The following is a 25,012-nucleotide window of genomic DNA, read 5'->3' on the forward strand; positions in this document are numbered from 1 at the left end:
ACTGCGTCCTATCCAACCCCACAAGGTCGAACAAATCGATTGCGTAATTTTCACCGCGGTCGTACTGACGTCATAAATCTTAGAAGAGTGATTGATAAATTTGATTTTCTAGCCGCTTGTTATCAATTTTAAAGATGAATGTGAAAGACGAAGCAGAAATAGTTAAAATTTTGGTGAAATTAACTCAAGAATAACTTAGATTAACACTTTTATTTGTAGAGAAAAATACTACGATAAATGTCACGCTCCAGTTCACACGAACCGGTATCAGCTGTTTCTAAGTTAACACGAGGAAACTATGGCCCATTTGATTTACTCGCGGCGTGAACTCCCACACAAGTGCTACTTCAACATTAACTATTTTGAGTATTTCGTTCATTCTTCAACGATAAGTATTCGAACTTAAGTTAAACCTGCTTGTATATAACTGGCGTAATCTTGCTGGTCCGAATCACAGAGCTGGTAGAAATGAAATTACTGTTAAGTTTAGCTCAATCACTCTTCATAAGTCAACATTTTTGTAACACACTGAAGTAATTTAACGAATGGATAACGTAGAAAAGATTAAAACTGCTTAAAGTTGTTGCACATTGGTGACAATCAGTTTAAGGCATAAAATTTACCGATTGCGAAATATTTCTTTCCAGTTGCATCAGCTGAAACTACACGTCAGTATCCTCTGACGTCATTGAAAATATGCGTCATGCTTTCAACGAAGCGTGTAAATCATTATGTTACGTAACCGTAACGAGTTGGAAAAACCCGTGATTCTTAGTAAAAAAAAGCTAAAGACGAGTCTTAAACAGAAGTTTGTTAAAATTCTGGCAAACACTTCATGAAAAATAAATCCAATTCTTGAGGTAAGTGCGTACGTGACCAAAGAAGCGTTACATTTGGTTACTAGTAGTTAAACATTAACCAGTCTTTTTGACAGTCAACAGATAAAAATATTGGATTTTAATCTGCCTTTCCGTTAGCGTAACAAATACTCGTTTTCGCCTTGTTCCTAAAACAACGTTCCATTAGACTTATTTTCAATTCTGGAAGCAGCCAAGACAGCAAAATGTTGACATAACACAATTTATTCTCTAGAGTCTAGACAGTGCTAGCGCGATAATAAATCACAAAGCAGCAGTTTACGCAACAAATGAATTATTATATATTTATAGATGTAGTTCGATAGTAGGTAACACAAACGCGTTCATGCATAAATCATTGTGACGTCACCTATGACTACATGCAAGTAATAGAATGCGATTGACATTCAATCATCAAGCGAGAACTAAAACATATAGAATCAGTAACTCAGCAATTTAAGGTTGCCCATCTCAAATAAAATAAGAGATTACTGACATTATTTGAATTTTCAAAGAATCCACTCTAGAATATATAGGCAATGGTTGACGAAATGTACCAAGAATCATCTTAAAAGGCAAAAGGTATTGCACTAATTTAATTAGTACTTTGTAGCAAAGATTGATTTGAGAAATTATTAGGTTTATAAATACGTACAACTAATAAGTATTTATTATTAGTTTACTTTTCGATGTAACATTGAAATAGAGTTGAATTTGCAGCAGTGGCAAACTGGCAATGACAATATAGAATCGAGAATACAACCAAATTCTCCAAGAAACTTAAAACACAACAGTAAGAATAACGCTACATCAAGTAATACAAACAAAACAGATTTTGAAAAAAAATCGGATGACGTTTGCTTAAATAGCATATTTCGTCAATTTCTACAGCTATTCTAAAATAAATTGGTTCTTGACAATCCACAAAACCCCACCATTATACCAAGCATAATAATACCTAATACATGTGAATCGGACATAGACAACGCAAGAATGCTGAGGCCAAAATTCATAGCAGTTAACAGGCTTGTGGAATTACAACACACCTATTGGTATGAAGGGAAACACTTGAAATTATACCAAAAGATTATTTCCAGTTTTCACATCAATTGTTTTCAAGTAATTACATTTGATCAATTGCTTTAGATGAAGTGCAGGGATCTGCATATTAAGCATAAACGCTCGGTTGCGAACGTACAATAAATAGGAAAAAAAAACAAATCGAGTTTTACACCAATGCAACTACACTACGTTAATCTTACAACAGATATCGCAGAAAGTGTAGTCAGTGGTACTATGAAATAGCCAACTTAGTGACAATGGTTGCTGTGAACTAGCAAGTTTTCACAACTCGCACTTTTGAGTAACTACTTTCAACTTATTCTCACATAGAAAGCTGTCATTTTATACGTGTGAGCAAAACTGTAGATATCACTTAATCATTGTTAAATCCACAAATGCAACTTTGTCTTTATAGCACCAGTAAGCATTGCTTATTTATAGCAAGAAATAGTCAATTGTCTAACACTGGAAGTGTCCACACCCAAGTAGTAATGCAAATAACAAGTTAATAGCTCAATATTAAGAGCAGAAAATGCCAATGTCAAGTATTACTATAAAGGCAAGTCTAACTTTTCAACATTTGAAGAACCATACACAATTAAATAAACTTGCCAATGCTGTTGTTGAGTCACAATAGCTGCAATGAAAAGTTTTTCATCAACTTTTCCAAATATTGTACCAGGATGTACAACATTTCAATATCGTCGTTTAAACACTGCTAGAATGGTGCAACGAATTTGTTTGCAAAATATGAAGAAATTGTAATTAATGTAACGTCTAGGTGGGTCAGCGGTGGCCGTCTCTCTGATGTGGTGGTTTCTGTTGAGCTAAAATATGTTGTTGTCGTAATTTCTTCATCTCAATCATCTCAGCTGTGGTAAAACCTTTAAAGAAATCATAACAAACAGATCAGAATAAAGTTTTACAATTAGTAAAAGTAAAAGTAAATAAAATAATAAAAGTAAAAATAAAATAAAAATAAAATAAATAAACATAAATAAAAGTAAAAAATAAAATTGTAATTTTTGATAAAGTTCCCTTATAAATTGACGTATCTTCAAATATATAATGAAAATCGAAAACTTTAGCGCTCGTAACGCAATTAATTACTTAAAATATTATTACAACAAAACTTGCACAAAAAGCCATATGAAAAATAAAACATAAAAATATAAGTTATAAACCAAAAACGTTTAAACACACACCGAAACCAGCAAACAAACACATACACAGGTGACACACGTGCTTTAAAAAACTGTCAATAAAATTTAGCTCTAAAACGTGTAATAAAAATAACCCACATAACGCAACACCAGAACATTCACATGGAGAAAAATATGTGAAATATACCTGTTTATTGCCAAGCTGATTGCAAGCATAAATCAAAAATATGTATAAGAATTACAATTTTATGTTGAACTCAACACCAATTTCATCAAAGTTTTAACTGAGTTGTAGCTTACAGTATGCTATGAGGCTCACAATCAATAAACAGTGATTGCAGCATATTGAATAAACTGAATGCTACACAAAAATTAAGTTTAATGTGCAGCATAATCAATTAAGAGTAGTAGCAAAGACTCATGTGGCCCAACTAGTAGCTTACCAGTAATTTGCACAAAACAAACAACTGTGATTAAGTGTTCTTTGAAGTGAAGAAAATTATAATGTCAAGAAACTGTGTTAGCGAAGCTGGATAGCAATTTTTTTCACCAGTTTGTGCCTCATGCTCTCATAAGAAAATTGCGTGAATGAATTTGCAATCAAGTGAATCCTATTTTACATTGTGAAACATGTGCTCGGAATGAACTAAGCAATCTACACACAAGTCTGATTGAAAAAATTATTCAATTGAATTGATTCAAAACACACCACTGTTATCACCTTACGTATCTTTGTTTTCTGTAAAGAAAAAAGAAAGTAACTTTCACACCTAAATTAAATTCCTCCTTTCAGCAAGCATCTTACCGGCATTTTTAAACAAGAACTTCTGTAGAAAATGCATAGTTTCATAAAAATTTGAAATGGTCTTTGAACTTAATGCAACAAGCCTGTGAATTGCATCCAAGCTATAGCCCAGAATGCAAGCACACTGTCCCTTCAAGTAAACCCACCATAAAAGTGATTCTAGATAAAACTTATTTTATAATAATTTTCCAGTTCTAAACCTCTAGTTAAATGGTTTCCGACTACATTTCAAAGTGGTTGCCTTTAAAAAAATTTAAAACTTTGAGGAACCTTAATAAAAGGTGAAAAGCAATATTATAAAATTCGTCAGTTTGCAAGATTAATGTTGAAGTGTAAAAAAAGCACTTCAGCTACTTTCGGCATTTAAACAAATTAAAACAACCGCAAGTAACAATTTTATCCTCAAGAAAACAAAGTCAGCTTTTAATCGAATAAAGAGTCCTTCCTACAATTACAGAGTGAAGCACTGTGCCTGATAACATGTCCACATACGACAGTGTATTGTGTAAGATCTATATTTAGTAGTACTTGCCCCAAGCGTTAATTATTGTAAGTGTAACTGTGTGTTGTACAAGAACAAGCTATCCTCTTGGGTTGCAACCGTAAACACTACTGAGTAGATCGTTGAAAAGGTTTGGAAAACTAATCCTCGAAACAAACAAATCGACAATTTGTGATGACTAACCTGATGTTAGGCTAGAAGGGGCCTGGAGCCCTTTCCTTGCATCACCAGATGCAATCTCTTCAAAACGTGATGAAGTTTGAGAGCGTGGCCTGAAATGAAAAAGCAATTTACTTCAGATGAAAAAGTGCCAGGATTAGAAAGGTTTAAACTTAGTGTTGGTTGAAAATAAGATTCTACAAAAATCACAGGAATTGGACAAAACAAACGTGAAACATCATTAACAAATAACATACAAAAAGACAAACACTGCAAATGAAGCCAGCGATGCATTGATTTTAAGCAACTCGAGTTATTGTGCAATTAATTTACTTACTTAGTTCCACCACGAATTGACACAACTGGCTGGCCACCTCCACGAATTGAAGACCCGTGAGGTGAGTTCTGACCCGGCCGAATTGGTTTTGCTGCAATGGAAATCAAAAATGTAAATTACATTGGATAAAGCTATTATTGTGGGCTATTGTTATTGTTAGCTACCTTAGTATTATTAAAAGCTATTATTAGCTAGTTATTGTTATGAGCCAGATTATTATCTAGTCCCTTTATGGAGTTTAACAAACCACATTTGACACAAGATTTAAAAGTTGACATTTGATGTTGATGAGACTTAAGCACAAATTTTGCATTTTTACAAAAACTTTATAAACAAGAAAACATGATAAATGATGACGTCAATCAACGCACCGATCTGAGCAGAATGTCCGCGCCGTGTCATATTCTTTGCTCGCACCACTTCCTTTATTCTGTCTACTTCATGTTGATAGCTGAAGGTCACATGAGCCCACATAAATTATCTCGTATTAACACACACACATACAAAATATTTCCAAAATGTTGTTTTAAGTAAAGAAGTAGTACTCATAAAACCAAGAAAATTATTGAAACAAAAGTGAAAGTGAAGTAAATTTTGGGGTACAACTAGAAATATGAAAAGTACATAAATTTAAGCTTAACTGTAACAGTTTGTTTGATAGTTCTAGTAAACTGATAAAAATGATTAATTTTATTCCTAAATTGTAACATAGCAATTGCAATTATACAATACAATGAGATTATTAGTAAACAAATAGTAGTATACTTATAGTAAACAAAAACTGGATACCGTCGTCTGTCCCGCTGTGCGCCCTCCTTGGCATCCCGGAGAGCTTGTTCCAAGGTTTTCACTCTCTCTGCCGTCGCTCTCAATCGCTTCTCTAACTTGGGCAGCTCACAGCGAAGATCAGCATTATCACGAACCAACTGCGTTTAAAAGACTTCTTAATTATCATTGTTAATAAATACTAAGAAAATTGATTAGGTTAATTAGTGAGTGATTAATCAGATCAACATCATAAATAACCCAATGATGAGTGCAGCATATTATATAGCATAGTATAACTACAAATAATGATATACTCAGATCATAAAATGTAACTGTGTGGTCACTCATCATGGATAAATAAAAGGCAATTTAAAGCGATCACAAACTTTTGTAACATGTAAAAAGTACTAACTATGCATATTCAACCAGACAAAGGTTATTATATGCTTTATGACGTCACAAACCTGCTTGTGGACTTTCGTAAGTTGGTCCAAGTTGCCCTCAAGAAAGGAAATCTTCTGTTTCTGAACAACCGAGCCACCGATATCGTCCACGTCTTCCCCGGCAACTTGCTGCAGAGCATTTAAGAGAACATTTTTTACTTTTGTTCATTGGGAACATACATTAGGTTGGATTATTACATCATGCAGAAATTACACATAATCTGAGTAAATGAAGATGAAAGTATCACAGGTACTTTTTGCTTTTTTGACACACTGAAGCTTAATTTAGTACAAATGACTATGAATGCTTTACAACACTAAGAACAATACGACAATTAAACAAAGCAGGTTTTGTATTAAAATATTACCCTATCCTGTTACTGCGTTTGTTAAGCTACAAAAAGAAATAACAACAATTGTTAAAGAAAATAAAAATTCGTGACAAGTTTTCGTGAAGAGATGGTTTGATGACGATTTGCACAAATCACAATGTAGCTTTTCACAAGGCACCAACGACAAGAAATCCTTTAGCTTTTAGTTGTTTTAATACAAATCCTGCTGCTAACATCACAATGAAACGTTACCTTCTTCACTTTGGCGTTAAGATCGTGGACAAAAAGTTTGCGAAGATTGTGGAGAGTCTGAAGTTCCTTGGTCACTGTCTCCTCCAGACCCTAAAGTAGAATGTCAAGATTGAACAAAATGTTAAACACTTTCAGCAAATATGTTGAACAGAATCTATTTAGAACCTATTTATTGAACCTATTTTATGAACCATGCTCATGATTATCGATTTCATTTCATTTCATTTTCATTTCATTTTCATTTGATTTCATTTCAACGGTTTAGACTTTAGAATATAAAATAGTAGTGAATATTGTGTTAGTGTTTTAGTTATTCTAGTTAGTGTAGTTAGTTAGCGTTTCTAGTTACTGCTTCTTTAGCTGTGATAAACTTCCACCAACAAAGTCAAATCATTCTTGCATAACATTAAGAAGGGATTAAACATTGAATATCAATAATATCAATGGTTACAATAAATTCATAACAACAAAAGTTAAAGAATAACCTTGAGATCTTGTCTTGCTTGCTCTCGGCGATCGAACTTGGAGTGAAGATCTTTCAATTTCATCTCTTTCTCTCGCTCTTCTTTGCGCAACTTCTCGTAATCGGTCTGGAGTTTCTCGTGCTCCAGGAATAATTTTTGATGATTACTGCGGGGAACAATGGAAAGGTAAACATGGTACGAAAATCTTGAAAATTAGAGATAGAATAATTTACATCAGTTGAAGGAAACATAGTAGCTTTTAACTTTCTCATGGCTCTTCCTACTTGCTGCATACATTATATATGTTATGTACTATATGTTACTTTCTATATGTTATATACTTTCTATTTGCTGTATACAAGACTTATAATAAAAAGTAAAACTTATAAGTAAAACGGTTATAAAAAAGGTTCACTTTTGTAGCATGCTAGCCTGATCAAGTTGTAATAAAGTGTGAAGTTTTACACAATTACTGTCATTTTATAGGTTGTAAACACATTCATATCACCGAACAGCTTAGTTTCATTTACAAAGAAGCAAACAACAATCATGCAGAAAACAATCTGCGTACTCTTTCAATCCTTCGATCATTTTCATTTTCTCATCTACTTCATCACGCAAACGTGACATCTGAGTGTGGTAATTATCACGCTGAAGATCAAGTTCTTCCTTCATCGTCTGCTTCAAATCCCCTGCGTTGCTCGCATGATCCTAGCAAGTTGAGATGTGAGTATTTGTTGTCTATTGTCTACTCATTATCACTGGCTGGTAGTTGACATACACAGTTAACTTTCAGATTGCATTTATTTGATTAAGTAACTGCTTGAAGATAAATATTAAATTACTGTTTAGTCATAAAACTACTGCCAGTCTATTATACAGACAAAAGATTTTAAGCATTTTCGAATTAAAACGATGAATTGTTTTTTGCAAGAATACGTTCAGGAATTGTTCACGAACTGTTTTTGTAAGAACAGGGATCTATTCTGTTGACAGCAACTATTCAGTTCTCGTGGACAGTCCTAGTAACAATATCAACTTACCGCCGATTCTTCTTTATCTTCCAGAGCAAGAACGCGAACTTTTTCGCTCGATTTTAACTCGGCAATCTCCTCGTTCATCTTGTCGATGGAATCTTCCAAACTGCGCTTTTTATTTTCGACATCCTGCATGTATTCTACCAATGACTTCATTTTGGCTTCATGCTGAAGAAGAAAAAACAGAAAAGGTTGAGAAATGTTTGGAAGTTTCATGAATCTTGTGAGGTTTGATACTGCACAGATACTACGTTTTGCTGACTATTTTTCTACTATGTTGAACTGGATGCTACAAACACAATATTTAATCATTAAATAAAGAAAATCAAACTCGTCCAAAAATTTCGGAATAAATAGTTTTGGTTAAGAAAACAAAAACTGATTTTAAAACATTATATATTGAAGATTTTTATAGTAAGTTTTGTCTTTTAGAAAGACATGGATGAAATGAATTAACTAACAAAATGGATAAAATTGGAAAATATTGGGCAGTGGTTCTGGAAATTTTTCCACTTGCAGACCCCGAGCTGCAATAATTCCTTTCTCATGTACCTTGAAGTTAAAAATTATTACTAAATAGGCAATTGTTGAAGAACTGCAATGTAACTTGCGAACCCTTGCGCCACCTTTGCAGACCGCAGGTTTGAAACCACTGTAACGACAACGCTAATACATCAGTAACTGGAGCTTTTTAATTTTAAAGTCTGTTGTCGAGACAAAATTAAGGATTATCAAGTCAAAGATTCATAGCAATATACACACATCAAATAGATTATTTCGAGCATGTACACCTGAAAAAACTTTGGCGTCAGCTTATTCAGCACAGTGAGCAAAACGAAGCTTAAGTCAAAGGGGAATAGGGAATGGTCATACATAATTGATTCTGTTTTAAAACGCAACGTTTCACCTTATGCCTATGAGCAAGCTACATGTAGTGTTGGTACTTTCCATTTCGAAGCTACATTAATTATTTAGATCAAAGGTTCCCAACTGGTGAGTTGCGACGCCTAGGTGCGTCGTTAATAAATTCCAAGGCAGTCTCAAACTCGCATCCACTTTCCTTCATTTTCGGCAACCAAACTTGTAACAAAATATTTTTTGTGCTAGATGTCGATCCACCTAACACGCGCAGGTCAGTCTTGAAAGCACTGGCATTGTTACGTGTTACTTAGGTCTATGTCACGTCATAACTACCACGATACACATAATAAAGAAATTGTCCATGGCTGGATATCAGCTAAACAATTTTCGACTAGCTAGGGCTATGCTGTGAGGCATTTCATTTTTTTGGGTAGATTAGTGCGTCAGGAGTCCAAATAAGTTGGGAACCATTGATTTTGAAGATGAGCAATACCACTGCCGCACATATTTATCTTGGAAAAGTTGTTTTTATTTATGACCGTCCTAGTCTGATGTTTTAAATATGACTAAACCAGAAGAAAACAAAAGCTTTGCAATGGGCTCTTAGAGACTAAAATGTTTTCAAACATTACATAAAAAGCTAATTTGCAATGTTTCAGTTTCTTTGTGGAGGAGGATATAAAGTGATTGGAAAGCGTAAAGAGTTTTTAGTATCGGACAATCGGTGCTTGGGCAACTTAACTGTTAATGACAAAAGGAAAAAATCTAATTTTAATCGTTAAAAGTAAAGTTAAAAACAAAGCATAGACCAGACATTTCAACCTGCTGTATGAGTAGTTGGGATGCTGCTAACTCCTGTTCTGACTCCTCTAGTTTTTTATTGCTCTCCTCCTGCAGCGACTTGAGACTCTGGCACTTGTTCGCAAGCTGCTTCACCTCCGACTTCATCCTCGATACGTAGAGTCGCGTCATCGTGATCTCCTCGTCAAATTTTTCGCCGACTGAATCCGGAATGGGCTGGATTTGGAGGAGTAAAATGATGATAAATTGAGTATAAATGGTCTTAAGAATTAAATAATAATATCAACCAAATTGAACCAAACTACTTGTCCTGATGCTGTAATGTAGTGTGAGGAGATACACAGGTCTGGTCAAGCCCAGTTAATTAATTCAAGAAATTGTGAGAAACATGTTAAAAATTAGATTTTCTTTCAGTTGAAGGCTACATATGAGTTAGTCTGCCAACTATGATATCTATTGTATTCGTAAAATATTGACTTAAAAAAATTATTTCTTAGCATCTCAAACCAGTGGACACAATGTGGTTGACATGGTAACCATATGTTTTTACTTACCAGTATCAATAACCAACACAACAATGACAAGCAGCAAAGTTGATTATGTCAAACCTGGTCATGATTGCCGATGGCCGCGCCAATTTCGCCGAGGTCTTTCAGCATAGACGACATCATGTCACCCACTCTGCGTTTGTGGAGTCCGTTGACCTCTTTCAAGTGACTGACCTCTGTTTCGAGAGCGCTGACATTTTTCTGTGATAGATTTTCGACATTTCAAAGAATGCATGTGCAATACAAAATGATAATGAAGTTATGCAATTACAAAGCATAATGCAAAGAGGGATGTGCATTTGTATGATACTGTTATGGATCATGGTGAGATGTTTAACACTGTACTGAGATTTTTAACATTTCAAAAAATATATAATTAAGTCTAAGAATGATAAAGCACAATACAATTCTGCATATGTCATTCATACGATACTGTCAGGGATTATGACAAGGTGTTTAACGTTGTATAGAGCGTCTAGGCTGCGTTGTAATCAACCACCGTGAGATGAAACTATGAAAATCCCTCTCACCGTTTTTTGCAGAAGATCCTCCGAGACTTGGTTGAGCTCTTTGCTCTTGTCTTCCGCGACCTGCACTTTCCTGTCGTAGTTCAACGCGAGTTCCTCCAAAGCTTGCAAGACATCCTGGACTTCCTCCTTGGAGGCCTCACTCTCCGCCTAACCAAGAGGATTAAAAAACTTGTTACAATAAGTTGGAAAAGTTAATCATAGGGTGTTAGTACTAAGTTAATAGCGCAAATAGATATGTAAAGTTCTCACCAACAGCTTAGGGGTTGGTAGGTTCCATTATTGCTATATATTACCGTGAAGGTATTCAACTATCGTGTGTAAAACATGTCGGTCAGTACACTTGTACTAGTGTAAGTTTTAAATGCACTGAGTTTTATGTTATAATCGAAGATTCAGTAATAACTAGGGCAACCAGTTTTTTGACCTAAAAATTTTAAATTTTGACCTTAAAATTTACAAATTTTGACCTCATTTTGACCTAAAAAGTTTACATTTTGACCTTATTTTGACCTAAAAAGTTTACATTTTGACCTTATTTTGACCTAAAACGTTTAAATTTTGACCTCATTTTGAAAAACGTTATACTGATAGTCTCTACACTGTCTACAGCAACTTTCTAATCTAAAGCTGCATTTAAAAATGACAAAATGCTTTTCTAGTGTTGACTTTTTTTTCGTTTCTGCGTATTAAGATTGACAACTTGCAGTTTCAAATGCAATGCCGTCACATCGTGACGTCACCAAACGCGCTGAAAAGCCTTAACTCTCCTTGTGTCTTTGGTTCTAAGTAAAATTTGCGGGACTGGAATTGTTTGCGGTACAAGAAAAGAGAAAAACGGAAGAATAATATTACAAAATGGTTACAAAATTACAAGTTTAATAGATTTTGACCTAAAAAAAAGACCTAACGAAACAATTTGACCGTATTTTGACCTAACGTAACATTTTGACTTTATCTGACCTAATAACTTCTATACCACACGTCGTACAAAGCTGAAATTTGTTTTGTGCTTGTTTCATAGCATTCTGAGCAGGTAAAAAAAAATTGACCATATTGACTTTTGGTTGCCCTAGTAATAACTAAATCCCGACATTATTATTATTCTCAACAGTCAACATCCTTCGCATCAATGCTATAGTTTTAATATGAAACTATATTCTCCAACAATTAAAATTAGTACTTAATCGGCAATTCATTGGTAATAATCACCAGTACATAAAATATTATAAGTAATGCATTGATTAAACTTATTTAGATTATTATCGAACTTATAAGGAGATTAAGATTTATTTTTACTACCGCTAGGTGGTGTTTAAAAGATAAAAAGACGTAGAAGATCTCACCGAGAGTCGAGTCATGTCTTCTTGCACAGCCTCGTAATCTGCTCGTGACTGAGCAATCACCTCCTCTTGCTCTAAGATCTGGGACTTTAATCTCTCCAGGAGTTGTGAGGCTTGATTGATTTCTTCATCCTGTCAGAAGAGAGGGAAGTTTATCTTTTACAGTTGAAGCTAATTCGTTAAAAATAAATTACACATAATACCGATATAAAATTTAACAAAAATCCTTTAACAATATCAATATACTGATCGATATAAAAGTTAATAACGTCAATACGTTGATCAATATAGTTAATAATAATAACAATTTAATGAATATAATTAAGCTTAGTTGGAGATTATAGGTAACGGCTTTCCACAGAAATTTAGCAGAATTGGAGTGAAAAAACAAGAGTAGTAGAAGACAGTAGACCTTATCATCCAACATTTTATACAGGTTGTTACGCTCGTCATCGATCGAGTCAGTAGTTGCTGAAGTTACGATCGAGTCACTTGATGGTATAGTTGCAATCTAGCAAGAGTCAATTGTTTGATAGTCAATGTAAAACAACTACAACTGATTTTTTATGAGCTTGGGTAGTTACAAAACCTTGTTATCAAATAGACATCTTATTACAATAGCTTGTTCTTCACATCGTTAAATTACCAGTCATCTTACTTGTGTTGTCGTATTTGCAATTAATGCCGCAGCAGCGAGTGGTTGGTTGTCCACTAGAGGAATGAGCGAGTCACGGTTCTTCGTGTTCACTTGGTCTTCAGGGGGCACAGTTTCACCTTAAAAACAACAACATTGATTAGTCTGCATTGAAAGCAATATTTACATGAAAAATAGACATGCATACAACTCAATCATTTTGTCACAGTTAACATGGCCGAGGTAACTTGAAATGAAAGTTAATTTAAACATAAGCAACGGAACAAACGAAATAGCAAAGTGTTAAAATGCGAGATCAATATGACATAAATTTGCTTGCTTCACTACATTCAATTTATACCATGCTTTCTACTCACTGACACGGTTGCAGTTAACATCTCGAGTTAGCAAAAGATAGAATTATTTTAAGTTTAAAAAATAACGGAATATTATCAAGGCTCTTTATCCACAAAAAAATAAATAAATCAATAATATAAGGAAGTTTTTTTTGATAATTTTAACCTAACTTCTGCATCTAAAAAGTAATATCGAAATCATAAAATCTCTGTTTTAGTGTCACATCTTCAAGTTTAATTCTAACTTGCATGTGGCATTCAATGGATAATATTGAAACGAATGCCTGGTTCTTCAGTTATAGTGGTAATAAAATTTATCAATTATATATTAGAACTATATTATCAATTACACTGGTCTACAAATTTCAACTTTTTTTTTCAGGTTTGGGTTTTGACAACTGATTGTAGCTAATTTTGGGGCGCTGAATCCGAAAATGAACTCAGATTTTCTCTATCACATCAAGTTTTCTTTCTATCGGTGTCATTATTTTATGAAATTGACCAATTTTACCCTTTTTACAGTAAAATGTCAAATATAATTATTTTCTGACAGCTATAAACTTTCAAACATAGAGATATTTTTGCACTAAATTCATAAATTGGTTCAGATTTCCTCTAAAATAAAAAAAATCCTGTTATGATATCATAATAGGACATAGTTGAAATTGCTCGCGTAGAGTTTTTCCATGCTGGCTTGAACTCCCTGTCTTGGCTTCTCAGGCGTTATCTGTGGGTCAGCTGCTATCTCTGTGCAGCTGGAATATCGTAGGAAGACAGCTGGTGGGAGTAGATTTGACTTAGTAATAAATTCTTGCTTAGTAAGGAAGATTTATTTAGAAGTTTCATAAAGCACATGTACATTGTACAGACCAACATCAGAGTTCAAGCTGAAAAGTGGTTTGTAGAAGGAAAAGGTATTTTCATACTATATAAGTTTGAGTTCAAGTCGGTTAGAGTTTTTGGTATAGTGGTGTTTCTGTGGGAAAACTTGCTCTTAGAAAACTACTAACAAAGAAAGGTTATATTTGATCTCAAGCTATGTCTGCTTCCAGCAAAAGAAGAAAATGTTGTAATGATCCGCATATATTTTGTTACATTTGTGGATGCTTCATGTTGAAGTCTCAACAATGCAATATTACCACGTTTGTAAAAAGGGCATATCTTGCTTACTTTAAAGTCAAGTTAGGGGACCAGGACAAAAGCTGGGCTCCTCATAAAGCGTGCAAGACCTGCGTTGAATGTCTGAGAAGTTGGTCGCAAGGAAAAGGTTCACAAATGAAATTTGGAATACCCATGATTTGGCGAGAGCAACGAAATCATGTTGACGATTGTTATTTTTGTCTTGTTAGTGTGAAAGGGTATAACAAAAAGAGTAAACATCGTTTGAAATATCCAAATCTGGATTCGGCATTGCGGCCAGTTCCTCACAGTGATGAAAAGCCACTGCCAGTATTTATATCACTTCCAAAACTATAACTATACTTATATCCTTCCATTTTTTGGGAAACAGAAAAGCAGAAATTATAAAGATCTCTTAAGGGAGCTACTGCTTAGTTTTGAAGATTTGGGATGCAGGATGAGCATCAAAGTTCACTACTTGAAGAGCCATGCGGATGAGTTTCCAGAAAACCTTGGGAAAGTTAGTGAAGAACAGGGTGAACGTTTCCACCAGGATATTAAAATTATGGAGGAACGTTATCAAGGTCGGTGGGATTGTCATATGATGGCCGACTATTGCTGGAGTTTGAAAAGAGAAATTCCAGATGCTGCTCATAAAAGAAAGTCCCTCAAAAGAGCATTTTTAAGCTTATAAGTGAAGAGTTCATATTTTATGAAAGCTCTTTTGTTGACTGTTTCTGAACTCGCCCTGCCCAAGTCCCTTTGAGTCAATCTTTATTTTGGCACTTTGCTATTTCTGTGTGTGTCTTCAGAATTTCTGCACTCCGTTGTCTATGTGCATATTGTGTGAACTGTAGGCTATAATTCAGATAATACCTTGTCACTGTCCTATCGACAGGTTCGTCAGCATAATGTAGCGTTTGATGTTATTATGGTTGCTCTTTTGTATGCCTATTTTTTATTCCAAAACATGAAATTTTAATAAAGACAACGCAAATTTGTGTGAATATAATATAGAATGCTTGTTTGCTAATTAAAGCTAGATTATTGCAGGTAAAACAGTGTTTATTGCATCAGAATTCCTTGTTTTGACAACAGAGGGGGGGCAAAAATTGATTTTTTTCAAAAATTAGGGATATTTCATATCTCAAAAACGTGATGTGATAGAAAAAATCTGAGTTCATTTTCGGATTCAGCGCCCCAAAATTAGCTAAAATGAGTTGTCAAAACCCAAACCTGAAATTTTGTGTAGACCAGTGTTATATATATTATTAGATCATTTTATATTAGATTCTTAATCGCTGCATCAATTACAAATTAAAAACCAGGAATTACCATTTCTCCATTTGGCGAGTTCTTTTTCAAGATGCGCGATCGTGTTCACGAAATGTTTGCTCTTTTCCCTTTCCTTCTCATATTTCTTTCTCCATTGCTCAGCAGTCAACTCCACGTTCGCTTGCACTGAGTTCTTGATCGTTTTCGCTCTGAGAATGATTCAATGATTTACTTGAATTTTATGGAATAATACTTTACATATATACGAATATATATGAGTATAAGTCTATACACAATATACTACAGTTTATTTCATATTGTGTCGTATGAAAAAGGTTATTTGATAAACACGAGATATCACCACACTTCAAAAACGTTATGCTTTAAATTAAGTGTTGAAATAAAAGTTACCTTATTGGACACTTTCTGTACAAAGTTCAAAACTGACTGACCTCACACCAAATAGCAAAGTTGACCGCGTCTCGGGTTCATTGTAACTGGCAGGTGAGCAGCAGATGAAAATGGTTGTTCGACAATTCCCACCGAGACTGTCTTGCAGGATACGAGTCATTTTACTATCTCGGTACGGGATGTGGGTTTTCTGCATCAGAAAATTCGTTTATTAAGGAAAATCGTCCTAACCTATGTATATTTTAGGTTATATTAAGGTAAGAAGTTATTTATCTGCATAACTTATTACATTTGATACTGTAAAATTATTATAAAAATATTTTCCAAGGTTATGACATAATTATTTTTTTCCCAACCTTGCCATCTGCCAGGGCTGATATCACATTACCAAGAGCTGAAAGTGATTTGTTGATGTTCATTGCTTCTGTCAATGTTGTGCCTTCAGCCCCAGTCTTGCCGACCTGATAAAAATGCAATTATCATTTTAATATTCTAGTTTACAATATATTGGTAATGATCTGACTAGATGATAAGATATGTTGATTAAATGACTTATATATTGGGATTCCTGGAACAATTGTGTATTACCAGTCACAGAAGGTTAATGGCAAAAGTTCATTAAATCATACCATTTAAATGTTGAGTGCGTCATAGAGAAAAATTAATTTTCACAGAAAGATCTAACCTATGGCATTGACCTGTGTTTCACGAAATGAAAAAAACAAGCAACAAAAGTTCTAAAGTATTTTAATTTACACAAAAATAGTTTGCGGTGAAGTCAGCTCAATCAGTTGATTCTGTTTATTAAAGAAAACATGAACATAAAAGGTCAAAAGCTCTTTGTGAAAACATGAACCTGTGCACTATCTCATAGCATTCTAGCTTAATGGGTCACATAATTGGTTCAATGCTTGACCTTAATTCCCAAGCTGTAATTAGCTGTTGCCTTTGAAGTAAAGATAAAATCGAGTACTGTAATCGCGAACAGTGTGGATTACAAACAGAACATAATTACAGCACCATGTTTGTGTGCTATGCAATTCAGCCGAATGTTGAAAATGCCATTCAAAATACAAGACATAAACATTGTATTAAACCTAGATACTCCATGCATAGGGATTTTGTCACAAATTAAAATGTTTAACACAGACCAACTTGAGTGGAATTGAGTTCAAAGCAATATTAAAGAATACAACAGAGAAAATAATTAAAATCCATACATAGGATTTATAAATGATTGCACACGTAGAATCTAAATGAAAAATTAATTTTGTTCTCTTACCTTTTCACTGCCAGCCAAGTCGACTAAGTAGAGCTTTCCAGTAAGTTTTGTTTCAGTGGTTGTGTTTTCTTGCTTCACGTTGATAAGAAATATGCTGTGGCTACGTGAACTGTGTTCATTCATGTCTAAAATTTGTAAAGCTGCGTGAAATAACTAAAACAAATGCAAATATACTATGCATTGTAAGTCACAACTAACAGACATGGATGAATGTTTCTTTAGCATAACACGAAATGTATTGAAAACTTTTTAAAATGCAAATAAAAAACAAGCGAAAACGCATGTTTCATGATTAATCGATTACAACACTCACATCGAACTACTTAATATCTCAGCTTTCAACTGTACAAGTGTTTTAATATAACAAAATAACTGAACACAAACTGTCGATGTCATAATTAACTGGTCATTGTCGTCACAACATACTTGTCACTGCAACATGACGATTCGATTTTCCTTCATCGATCGTGTCCATTACCTCTTCCGGGGAAGCAACAAATCGTTCTGTTGCTCCTTTCACATACGGGACTCTGTTCTTGTCTTCATGGACCGATAAGTTAGTCTTTGATACTACGGGGAAAATTTGACCATCATTGGTGGTATCATTGGTGACATTGTATCATTTTATTTTCAAACAATGTGTCATATATCATTGGTGACCATCAATATACTACTACAAATGATGTATACAAATGAGAGCATTATATCAATAATAAAGCCAGTTTCTGTAAAGTCGAAGACTGTTTCCTTTCCAGGGATTTTAAGTTAAGTCTTTATGAGTTATTATGAAAAGAAAAGTCCAACATACACAAGCTAACGATTCACAAACCACTGATTTCTTGGATCTAGTGTTTGTTTTTTAAAAAGTCCATCCTTCCTAATAGTTTATTCTTTTACATTAAATATCTCTCCTGAGCTTTTGACTTCACTTTAACACATAACTTGCAATAGGGTGACTCACCATCTAATAAGTCTTTGATTTTGTCTAAATATATTTCAAAATATGAAACTTTAATGTGGAATTCAAGGTTTTCATCCATGGTGTAGATATAGTTGAAAATATCATCGACAATTCGAGGGATGATACCACGGAGGCTTTCATCATGTAACACACCCTGAAAAATGTTGTATGAACTTTTGTAAGCCAGAACAAGAAAGATCGAGAAATACAAACAAACAAATATCGTTGCCATAAAGAGTTGTTTAGACTGGAAAAGTTGTAATATTCCCATAGAACAGTTTTTGGTTTACTGTTTATGTATACTGAGTAGTGACTACACTAGTAAATTATAGTCTATACTTGTTGGCTGTGTAAATAACAATTTAAACAAGACTTATTATATCCAGGGAAGTACAACACTTCATACCTCCATGGTATGCGTTTTTCCACTTGATGTTTGTCCATATGCAAATATGGTTCCATTGTAACCCTCAAGAACATCTGGAAAAAGAACACATATAAGCTTTATTGAAAAATGGACATAACTGCAAAATGTGTATGTGTAGCAATTTGCATCTGCATATAGCAATAAAAACTGTTGATTTTACGAAAAAGATATGTGTTACATCATAAATTAAAGCTTGTTGTAGGTAATGCTGTAGTATTTGATGACGCTATGTAATTAGCTTATTAAAGCAGGAAATATTGAAGTACAACTCATTATGCTAACCTATTCTTCTTATTTCATTACTTTTTAAGCATCGATTGATAACATCCCCGTAAAATGACCGTTTATTACTGCATTTATAGACAACAGTAATATGGCATAATAAACAAAAACACACCAGTAATATGGCATAATAAACAAAAACATGTAATGAAACCAAGAAAAAACATACTTCGGACTCAATTTAAGGTTAAGGTAGGTCAAGTTTATTGCAAAGGTTTATAGGTATGCATTTGTCTTTCAAGTTTATTGATCAAACTCATCAATAATTGAATGAGGAAAATCCTGCAAGCACTTAAGTATTGATCACAAGACCAAAGCACTTTGTGGAGCTACTAAGGGTGTGCTAAGATTGCCTGGTAGGTATAGGTATCCTTTGCGAGCATGTATAAGGGTTTCAAGCGAACTACTTCAATTGAAAATATACATAAAATGGTATACGCTGTTAGGGACACCACAAAGGCAAAAAATAGCTTTATCTTAATCTGAACTATAAAATTGAATTTCATTAAATAAAACCTGCGCTGTTATGCAAGATTATGACATTTATATACAGGTGCAAGTTTTATTTCTAGCTGTTGTTATGTAATATAGAACATCCAAACAATCCAGTCTCCATAAGAAACATTTTTGATCAATACATTTCAGTTAAAACTGCTCTCGAAACATAATTTTAATCATGAGAAAAATTTTATGCATTGTGGTACCACATTATCTGCATTCAGTACGAGTACAGTCAAAGAAGTAACTTACTGTATCAGGTACGCAGTGTTTTTAAGGATTTTTTGAGGACCAAAACGGTCTCTGAAACTTTTCTAAGGTTTCCACAAAAAGAAATTAGGAGTTATAAATTCTTTAAAAGCGATGTTTCTTGAAATTTATTGCCAGTCAACGAAGTCAAACCCTGAGAAAATTTGTTACACGTTAGTTCATGGCTAATTAGTTTGCAACTTACCTTTAACAATAGGTTTAGCACCAGCCATATACACTTGCTCTTGTGTTGTTGATGCAGGAAATACTCGGTCAAACGTGAACGTTTTTGACTGCAATACAAAACTTGCTGATTATGATTTTTGTTGTCGTTTAAAGTTGGAATAACTTCAAACAAAACATTTTAATAAGATCTAAAAAAAAAATTTTTTTTTTCGCTCATTAACAAAATACTAGCAGCATAACATTTTAAGCTCATGATCCTGATACGAGAAGGAAATTTCAGGCCACTTCAAAACTTTAGTACAAATAACTTGCTTTTTAAAAGAGCACAAAAATAACAATTAATATAGTTCTGTGCAAGCACTATTAAACTGGTTTAATTAAAAATAGGTTAGACAGTGATTTAGAAATATGTCATAACATATGGCTAGAGATTGTTTGTGTACTTACAGGTTGGCCAAATGTCACTTGCTCAGGAGAAGGGAACTTCGGAAGGAATTCATCTCCACGATTTTTCTCGGATTGGTTGAGTGGACGAAAACGGCACATTACCTAAAAAATATATATTTGTATTTTACTACTGAGTAAACAGAGAAAAAGTCAAACAAGAACCAAAAATTAAAAACTAAATAATAATATTAATCAACGTCAAATAATAACATGTCTTAATTTAGTAAATGGTGCTAGAAATATATGCATTATTGATTTACTACATCCCTACACTAAGACTAGTTCAATTGACCTACGTTCAATGTGTATTAAACAAAAACAGTGTTTTAACATATTAAAATGTTGCCTTTACGTAATGTAACATTCTTGCTGAATGGTATTTTTAAATTCACATGAGCCATTCAAACAAAGATTAAACAGAGAGCATTATGCGTCCTGTCTTTCAGTAATAACCATAATCTGTTCAATTAAGCAAAGTATGAAAATGCTTATACGCTGTATATCTTGGCTGCTTTATTAGAGTAAAGTAGGCCGTTTGAGTAAATTTTGAGTACATCCTCAATTAAGCCTGAATACACTTCCGGGTTCATGAATTGTCAATCAACAGATCAATTGTCATCTATAACTAATATATTATGTGATCCCTTTGGGACATATAGCGATATAAAATAATTTCGTTATAGCAAAAAATCATTTGGCAATCATACAGTTAGTACATTGCTACTTCCGACGGTATTTATTATAACATAGCCAAAAGTAGGAAATGTAAGTGGCAATGTACTGCAAGGATATCCAGTATCTTTCTCTATAAAGTATGTGTGCTTAGTGTGTGCCCGCTATTGTTGTGATTCCTTTTACAGTAGATAAAATGAAACCTAAGCCAAGTCTGTTGTTTAAGTTTCTTGCCTGTTCTTTTTGCCTAAGTCATTTAATTAAATAACAATCAAACCACTGTCATTTTATACCATGAAGAAATATGATTCAACTGCGATTCCATATCACCCAAATAATCTTCTAATATTGCAATAAGTTTCAAAGTGAGATAATACAACAATTAAAGTTTATTTTTGTATGATTGGAATTTCTCTAACTTTGGAGTGTGATGAGAGATCTAATACCAAGGTCTGAATAAAAATATTTTTTGGCAATTTCTTGTCTTTTTCACCACTAACTTAACTATAGTTTTAAAATTATTCAAAACCATCGAAAGTATTGGTATATTTTTATTTTCAACTTGTTGTCTCTAGTGTGATGGGATAATTCCAGTAAAAATGTATTTATGCATTCCCAAATCAATACAAATTAGCCTAGCGACCTTGGAGATTAGCCCAAGGTCCAATTCGTACACAATGAAAATGAATAAACATCGCTGGTACCAATTAATTATAACATTAAAAGTCTGGATTTTTTATAGCGCACTTGCATACGTATAAAAGATATACTGCACTAGTTGTTAAGTATTCTCTGATGTCACGTACTTCACCAGACACGATGTCTGCTTTACAGCACCAAGCTTGGAAATGATGCTGATATCAAGTAATGCTGCTGTTGTAATGCTCTTAAAGTAGGTTATAACAACAGTTTTTGTTGGTTCGGTTTAGCACGAAAACTTCTAAATTAGAATGAAACTCCCAAAAAAACTCAACTTTTCCAACTGAATCAGAATACAAAAAATGAAACAACACAATATACGTTGAAAAATATGAAAGATAAATATATATAAGCTATGTCTGTTATGACTTGACTAAATGAACAAAACATTAAACTAAGTGCATAACTTTGCGTATTGGTGCAGCTGAAGTTAAATTAATTAACCGCATTTGTGTGCACCTTCGACCAGCCCTGCAGACTGGGCAACAACAAAGTAGGCCAATTAGTTTACTTTGCTACAAATATGTAATAATTCTCCTCCAAAGCTATAAGCACTGTACACATAAAAATGAAGTAGTGACAAATAACGGTTTACAATATAAATGTAATCGTGTTTCTATAGAAGGAGGTTACTCTTTTACTTTTACACTTCTATACGTGAAGGTTTTGATGGTTTGGATAAATGACGTGTAATGAAGATTTTCTCGTTCATGTAGCCAGGCTTTATTTCATGTTTACGGTGAACCGCAACACCCGTAACTGTGAGTAACTATGGACTGTGTAGAGTTATCACGCCCATGCAACAAACCAATGATCTTTGAAAAGCCACATTTAACTGGTCACAGCCAGACACCGACTAAAAACCCCACTCCTTCTTCAAAAAGCGCACAACCTTTATATTTAACGAAGGTACCAAATCATGTGATTAAAATAGTTAAGAACAAACATGCAAAAAGGTGCTAATTGGTTAAAACTCAATGATAAGCAACCACAGAATACATGAGAAACAAGATGGTAACAGACGTAATAAATAGAAAGACAAGAAGTCAATTGCTTAGAAACTACTAGGCCTAGATAAAATCTGATAAGCAAAGTGAAAGTGACAAGTCGTTAGTAGTTTTGTCAAAACATTTACCTTTATACTGCATTCTGCAGATGGGTCTTCTCTTCCCATTTTAACTTGTTGGCTTACTCCTAAATTATCTTTAAAACAGTAGAAGTCTAGAATACAAGCTAGTCTGTGCCGGTAGATTTGCTAATTTGGGATGTCGAATTATTGGATTGATGATCGCAAACAAACAAGTTCGTCTTCTTAAGGTGATACTGTAACTTGTATGTCAGCTTTTCCAAAACTTTTGATATCCAGAATGTTACATATTACAGCTGAACTTATGAAATAATATAAATGAACCACATCTGGAAGGAAGTACCGATACCTTCTGACCTCTGAGTGTGCCAATGCCGTCCAACAACTCTCCAACTCATACAAACTAGCCTAAATAAAAAATCTGACTCAAGCATCTTTTTGGCTCAGCACAATCGACATCACCTTAACACTACGCAGATCGTCTTGTTATATTTTTAAACAATCGAAGCTTTCAGTACAGATTTAAAGAAATTGGAATCTTGTTAACATGATTAGAAATAATTTGAAACAATGACAAAAGAAATTATTTAACTTTAAATAGTCAAACAAGAAATAAAGTAATCAAACCAATCAAACCAAACAAAACATGAAACTACTGCATTATGTAATTTCAATCAAGAAAATACAGGAAACTACAAAATATCAATACTGAATAAACGAAATTGAAAAACTCAAACAAAAATATGTTAAAACGGAAAATAACAGCTCGTAAACTATTAGTTCAGAACTTAATGCACTAAAATAGATGTAGTCTAACAGAATGGCAAGAAAAAACAATTAAACATGAAAATAGCAAACTAGAAATATCCAAAGAAAAATTAGTGAACAAAGTGCATCAAAATTAAACAAGAATTAACTTTCGAAGAAATGTTTTTTGAGTCAGAATTAGAAGAATTTGCTATAATTAGGCTACATCACGTATCCGAAGAGAAGCCAGGTCATATTTCGTATGATACATACGTTCAAGAATAAAGCTAACACGTTTTGATTTTGTTTGGCTAGAAGTTATAAAGAAAAATAATTTCTTTAAGCGGTCTAGTCTATCCTACCCAGCGATAACACCCCTGGTGAATAAACGCCGGTAAATTGGTGACGCCCCATTTTCATGATTGATTTATCCAGTGTTTAATTTCAGCTTGGGTCGATCGGGAAGTTTATTTGGTGGATGCAGAAGTTTTTCTCCAATTCCGGCATTCATGACATGTGCTGCGTTTGCTCCGGAACAAAATCATCAGCTCAGATGAGTTGTTTGTTGGCCCAATATGCTCACTGATTATAACTCCTCTGTAGCGAGGTAGAACTTCATAATATCTCAAACAATTTTAATTTTTGCTATATCTAATTCTTTTTAATGCATCATTGTTTCGGTTATCACGTGGATGACGGATTTAGCCCAGTAATGTGCAAACTACGGCCAGTTGTGTCTTCTAATCTGGCCCGCTAGATGTTGGTATGAATTAATGCATCGAAACAATTCATTTTTCTTCTTCATTCTTGTGTATAGTTGACCCCACAAGGCAACTGGAATCCACACACAATCAATCTGCTTTAGTTTATTGTTTCGTCACAATTAGAATTGTGGAATATTTATTTGGAAATTATCAAGCGCATACGGTCTGTTTCCTTTGGATCTAACTCAGTGATTCCCAAACGCGGCTCCAAGCTAGCCTTCTTTCGGCTCTCATTGACCCCTGAAAATCCCACAAAAATAATAAAAAATCTATTTATAAGAATTATGGCGATTATTTTTTGACTTGTCGGTTCAAGTTGGACATTAAATTGAGTTCTGTTATTTTTCTTGTTAGCGTTGCTATTCGTTGGTAGACGACCTACATGCTTCAAAATTTTCGTTCTAATTACTTGAGTGTTTTCATTCGGCTCCATACGTAGGCCTTCTCTGCAGTTTGAAATTCGACCCGACATCAAAAAAGGTTGCGAACCACTGATTTAGCTGAAGGGCTAGCCTAGCAAGGTTGCTAAACTCAAATGAGTTGATTTTTAGAAGAGCTCGTATAGTAAAATTGTGCAAACTGTGTGACCTTCGAACCTAAAAAATAGGTCGTCTAAATTATCACGAGTAGGCTACGTCAAAGAAGCGAAATGTCG

At 33.9% G+C, this 25,012-nt stretch overlaps 1 protein-coding gene across 7 annotated transcripts; it reads right to left on the reverse strand.

Annotated features, from left to right (window-relative positions):
- Positions 1-1,066: 1,066 nt before the first annotated feature.
- On the reverse strand, positions 1,067-23,260 carry LOC143451431 (kinesin heavy chain-like). Of its 7 annotated transcripts, XM_076951965.1 has the most exons (29): positions 22,895-23,260; positions 20,389-20,490; positions 19,961-20,048; positions 18,706-18,779; positions 18,300-18,453; positions 17,765-17,908; positions 17,339-17,463; positions 16,413-16,517; positions 16,098-16,246; positions 15,706-15,854; positions 13,273-13,293; positions 12,920-13,035; positions 12,674-12,772; positions 12,265-12,393; positions 10,922-11,068; positions 10,452-10,592; positions 9,865-10,059; positions 8,188-8,349; positions 7,716-7,855; positions 7,166-7,310; positions 6,681-6,770; positions 6,118-6,225; positions 5,675-5,811; positions 5,257-5,336; positions 4,886-4,976; positions 4,573-4,661; positions 3,888-3,909; positions 3,804-3,821; positions 1,067-2,803 (listed from the first exon to the last, which is right to left on the reverse strand). In XM_076951965.1, exons 1-27 carry the CDS (start codon positions 22,931-22,933, stop codon positions 3,896-3,898), a joined length of 3,033 nt encoding a protein of 1,010 aa, XP_076808080.1. In that variant the 5' UTR covers positions 22,934-23,260; the 3' UTR covers positions 1,067-2,803; positions 3,804-3,821; positions 3,888-3,895. The 7 variants fall into 7 exon arrangements, with proteins under 7 accessions (XP_076808080.1, XP_076808082.1, XP_076808077.1 ...); XM_076951967.1 differs by lacking the exons at positions 3,804-3,821; positions 3,888-3,909 and adding an exon at positions 3,270-3,284; XM_076951962.1 differs by lacking the exon at positions 3,888-3,909.
- Positions 23,261-25,012: the final 1,752 nt, after the last annotated feature.

This window comes from Clavelina lepadiformis, chromosome 4 (assembly GCF_947623445.1).
Source record: "Clavelina lepadiformis chromosome 4, kaClaLepa1.1, whole genome shotgun sequence".
NCBI classification, from domain to species: domain Eukaryota; kingdom Metazoa; phylum Chordata; class Ascidiacea; order Aplousobranchia; family Clavelinidae; genus Clavelina; species Clavelina lepadiformis.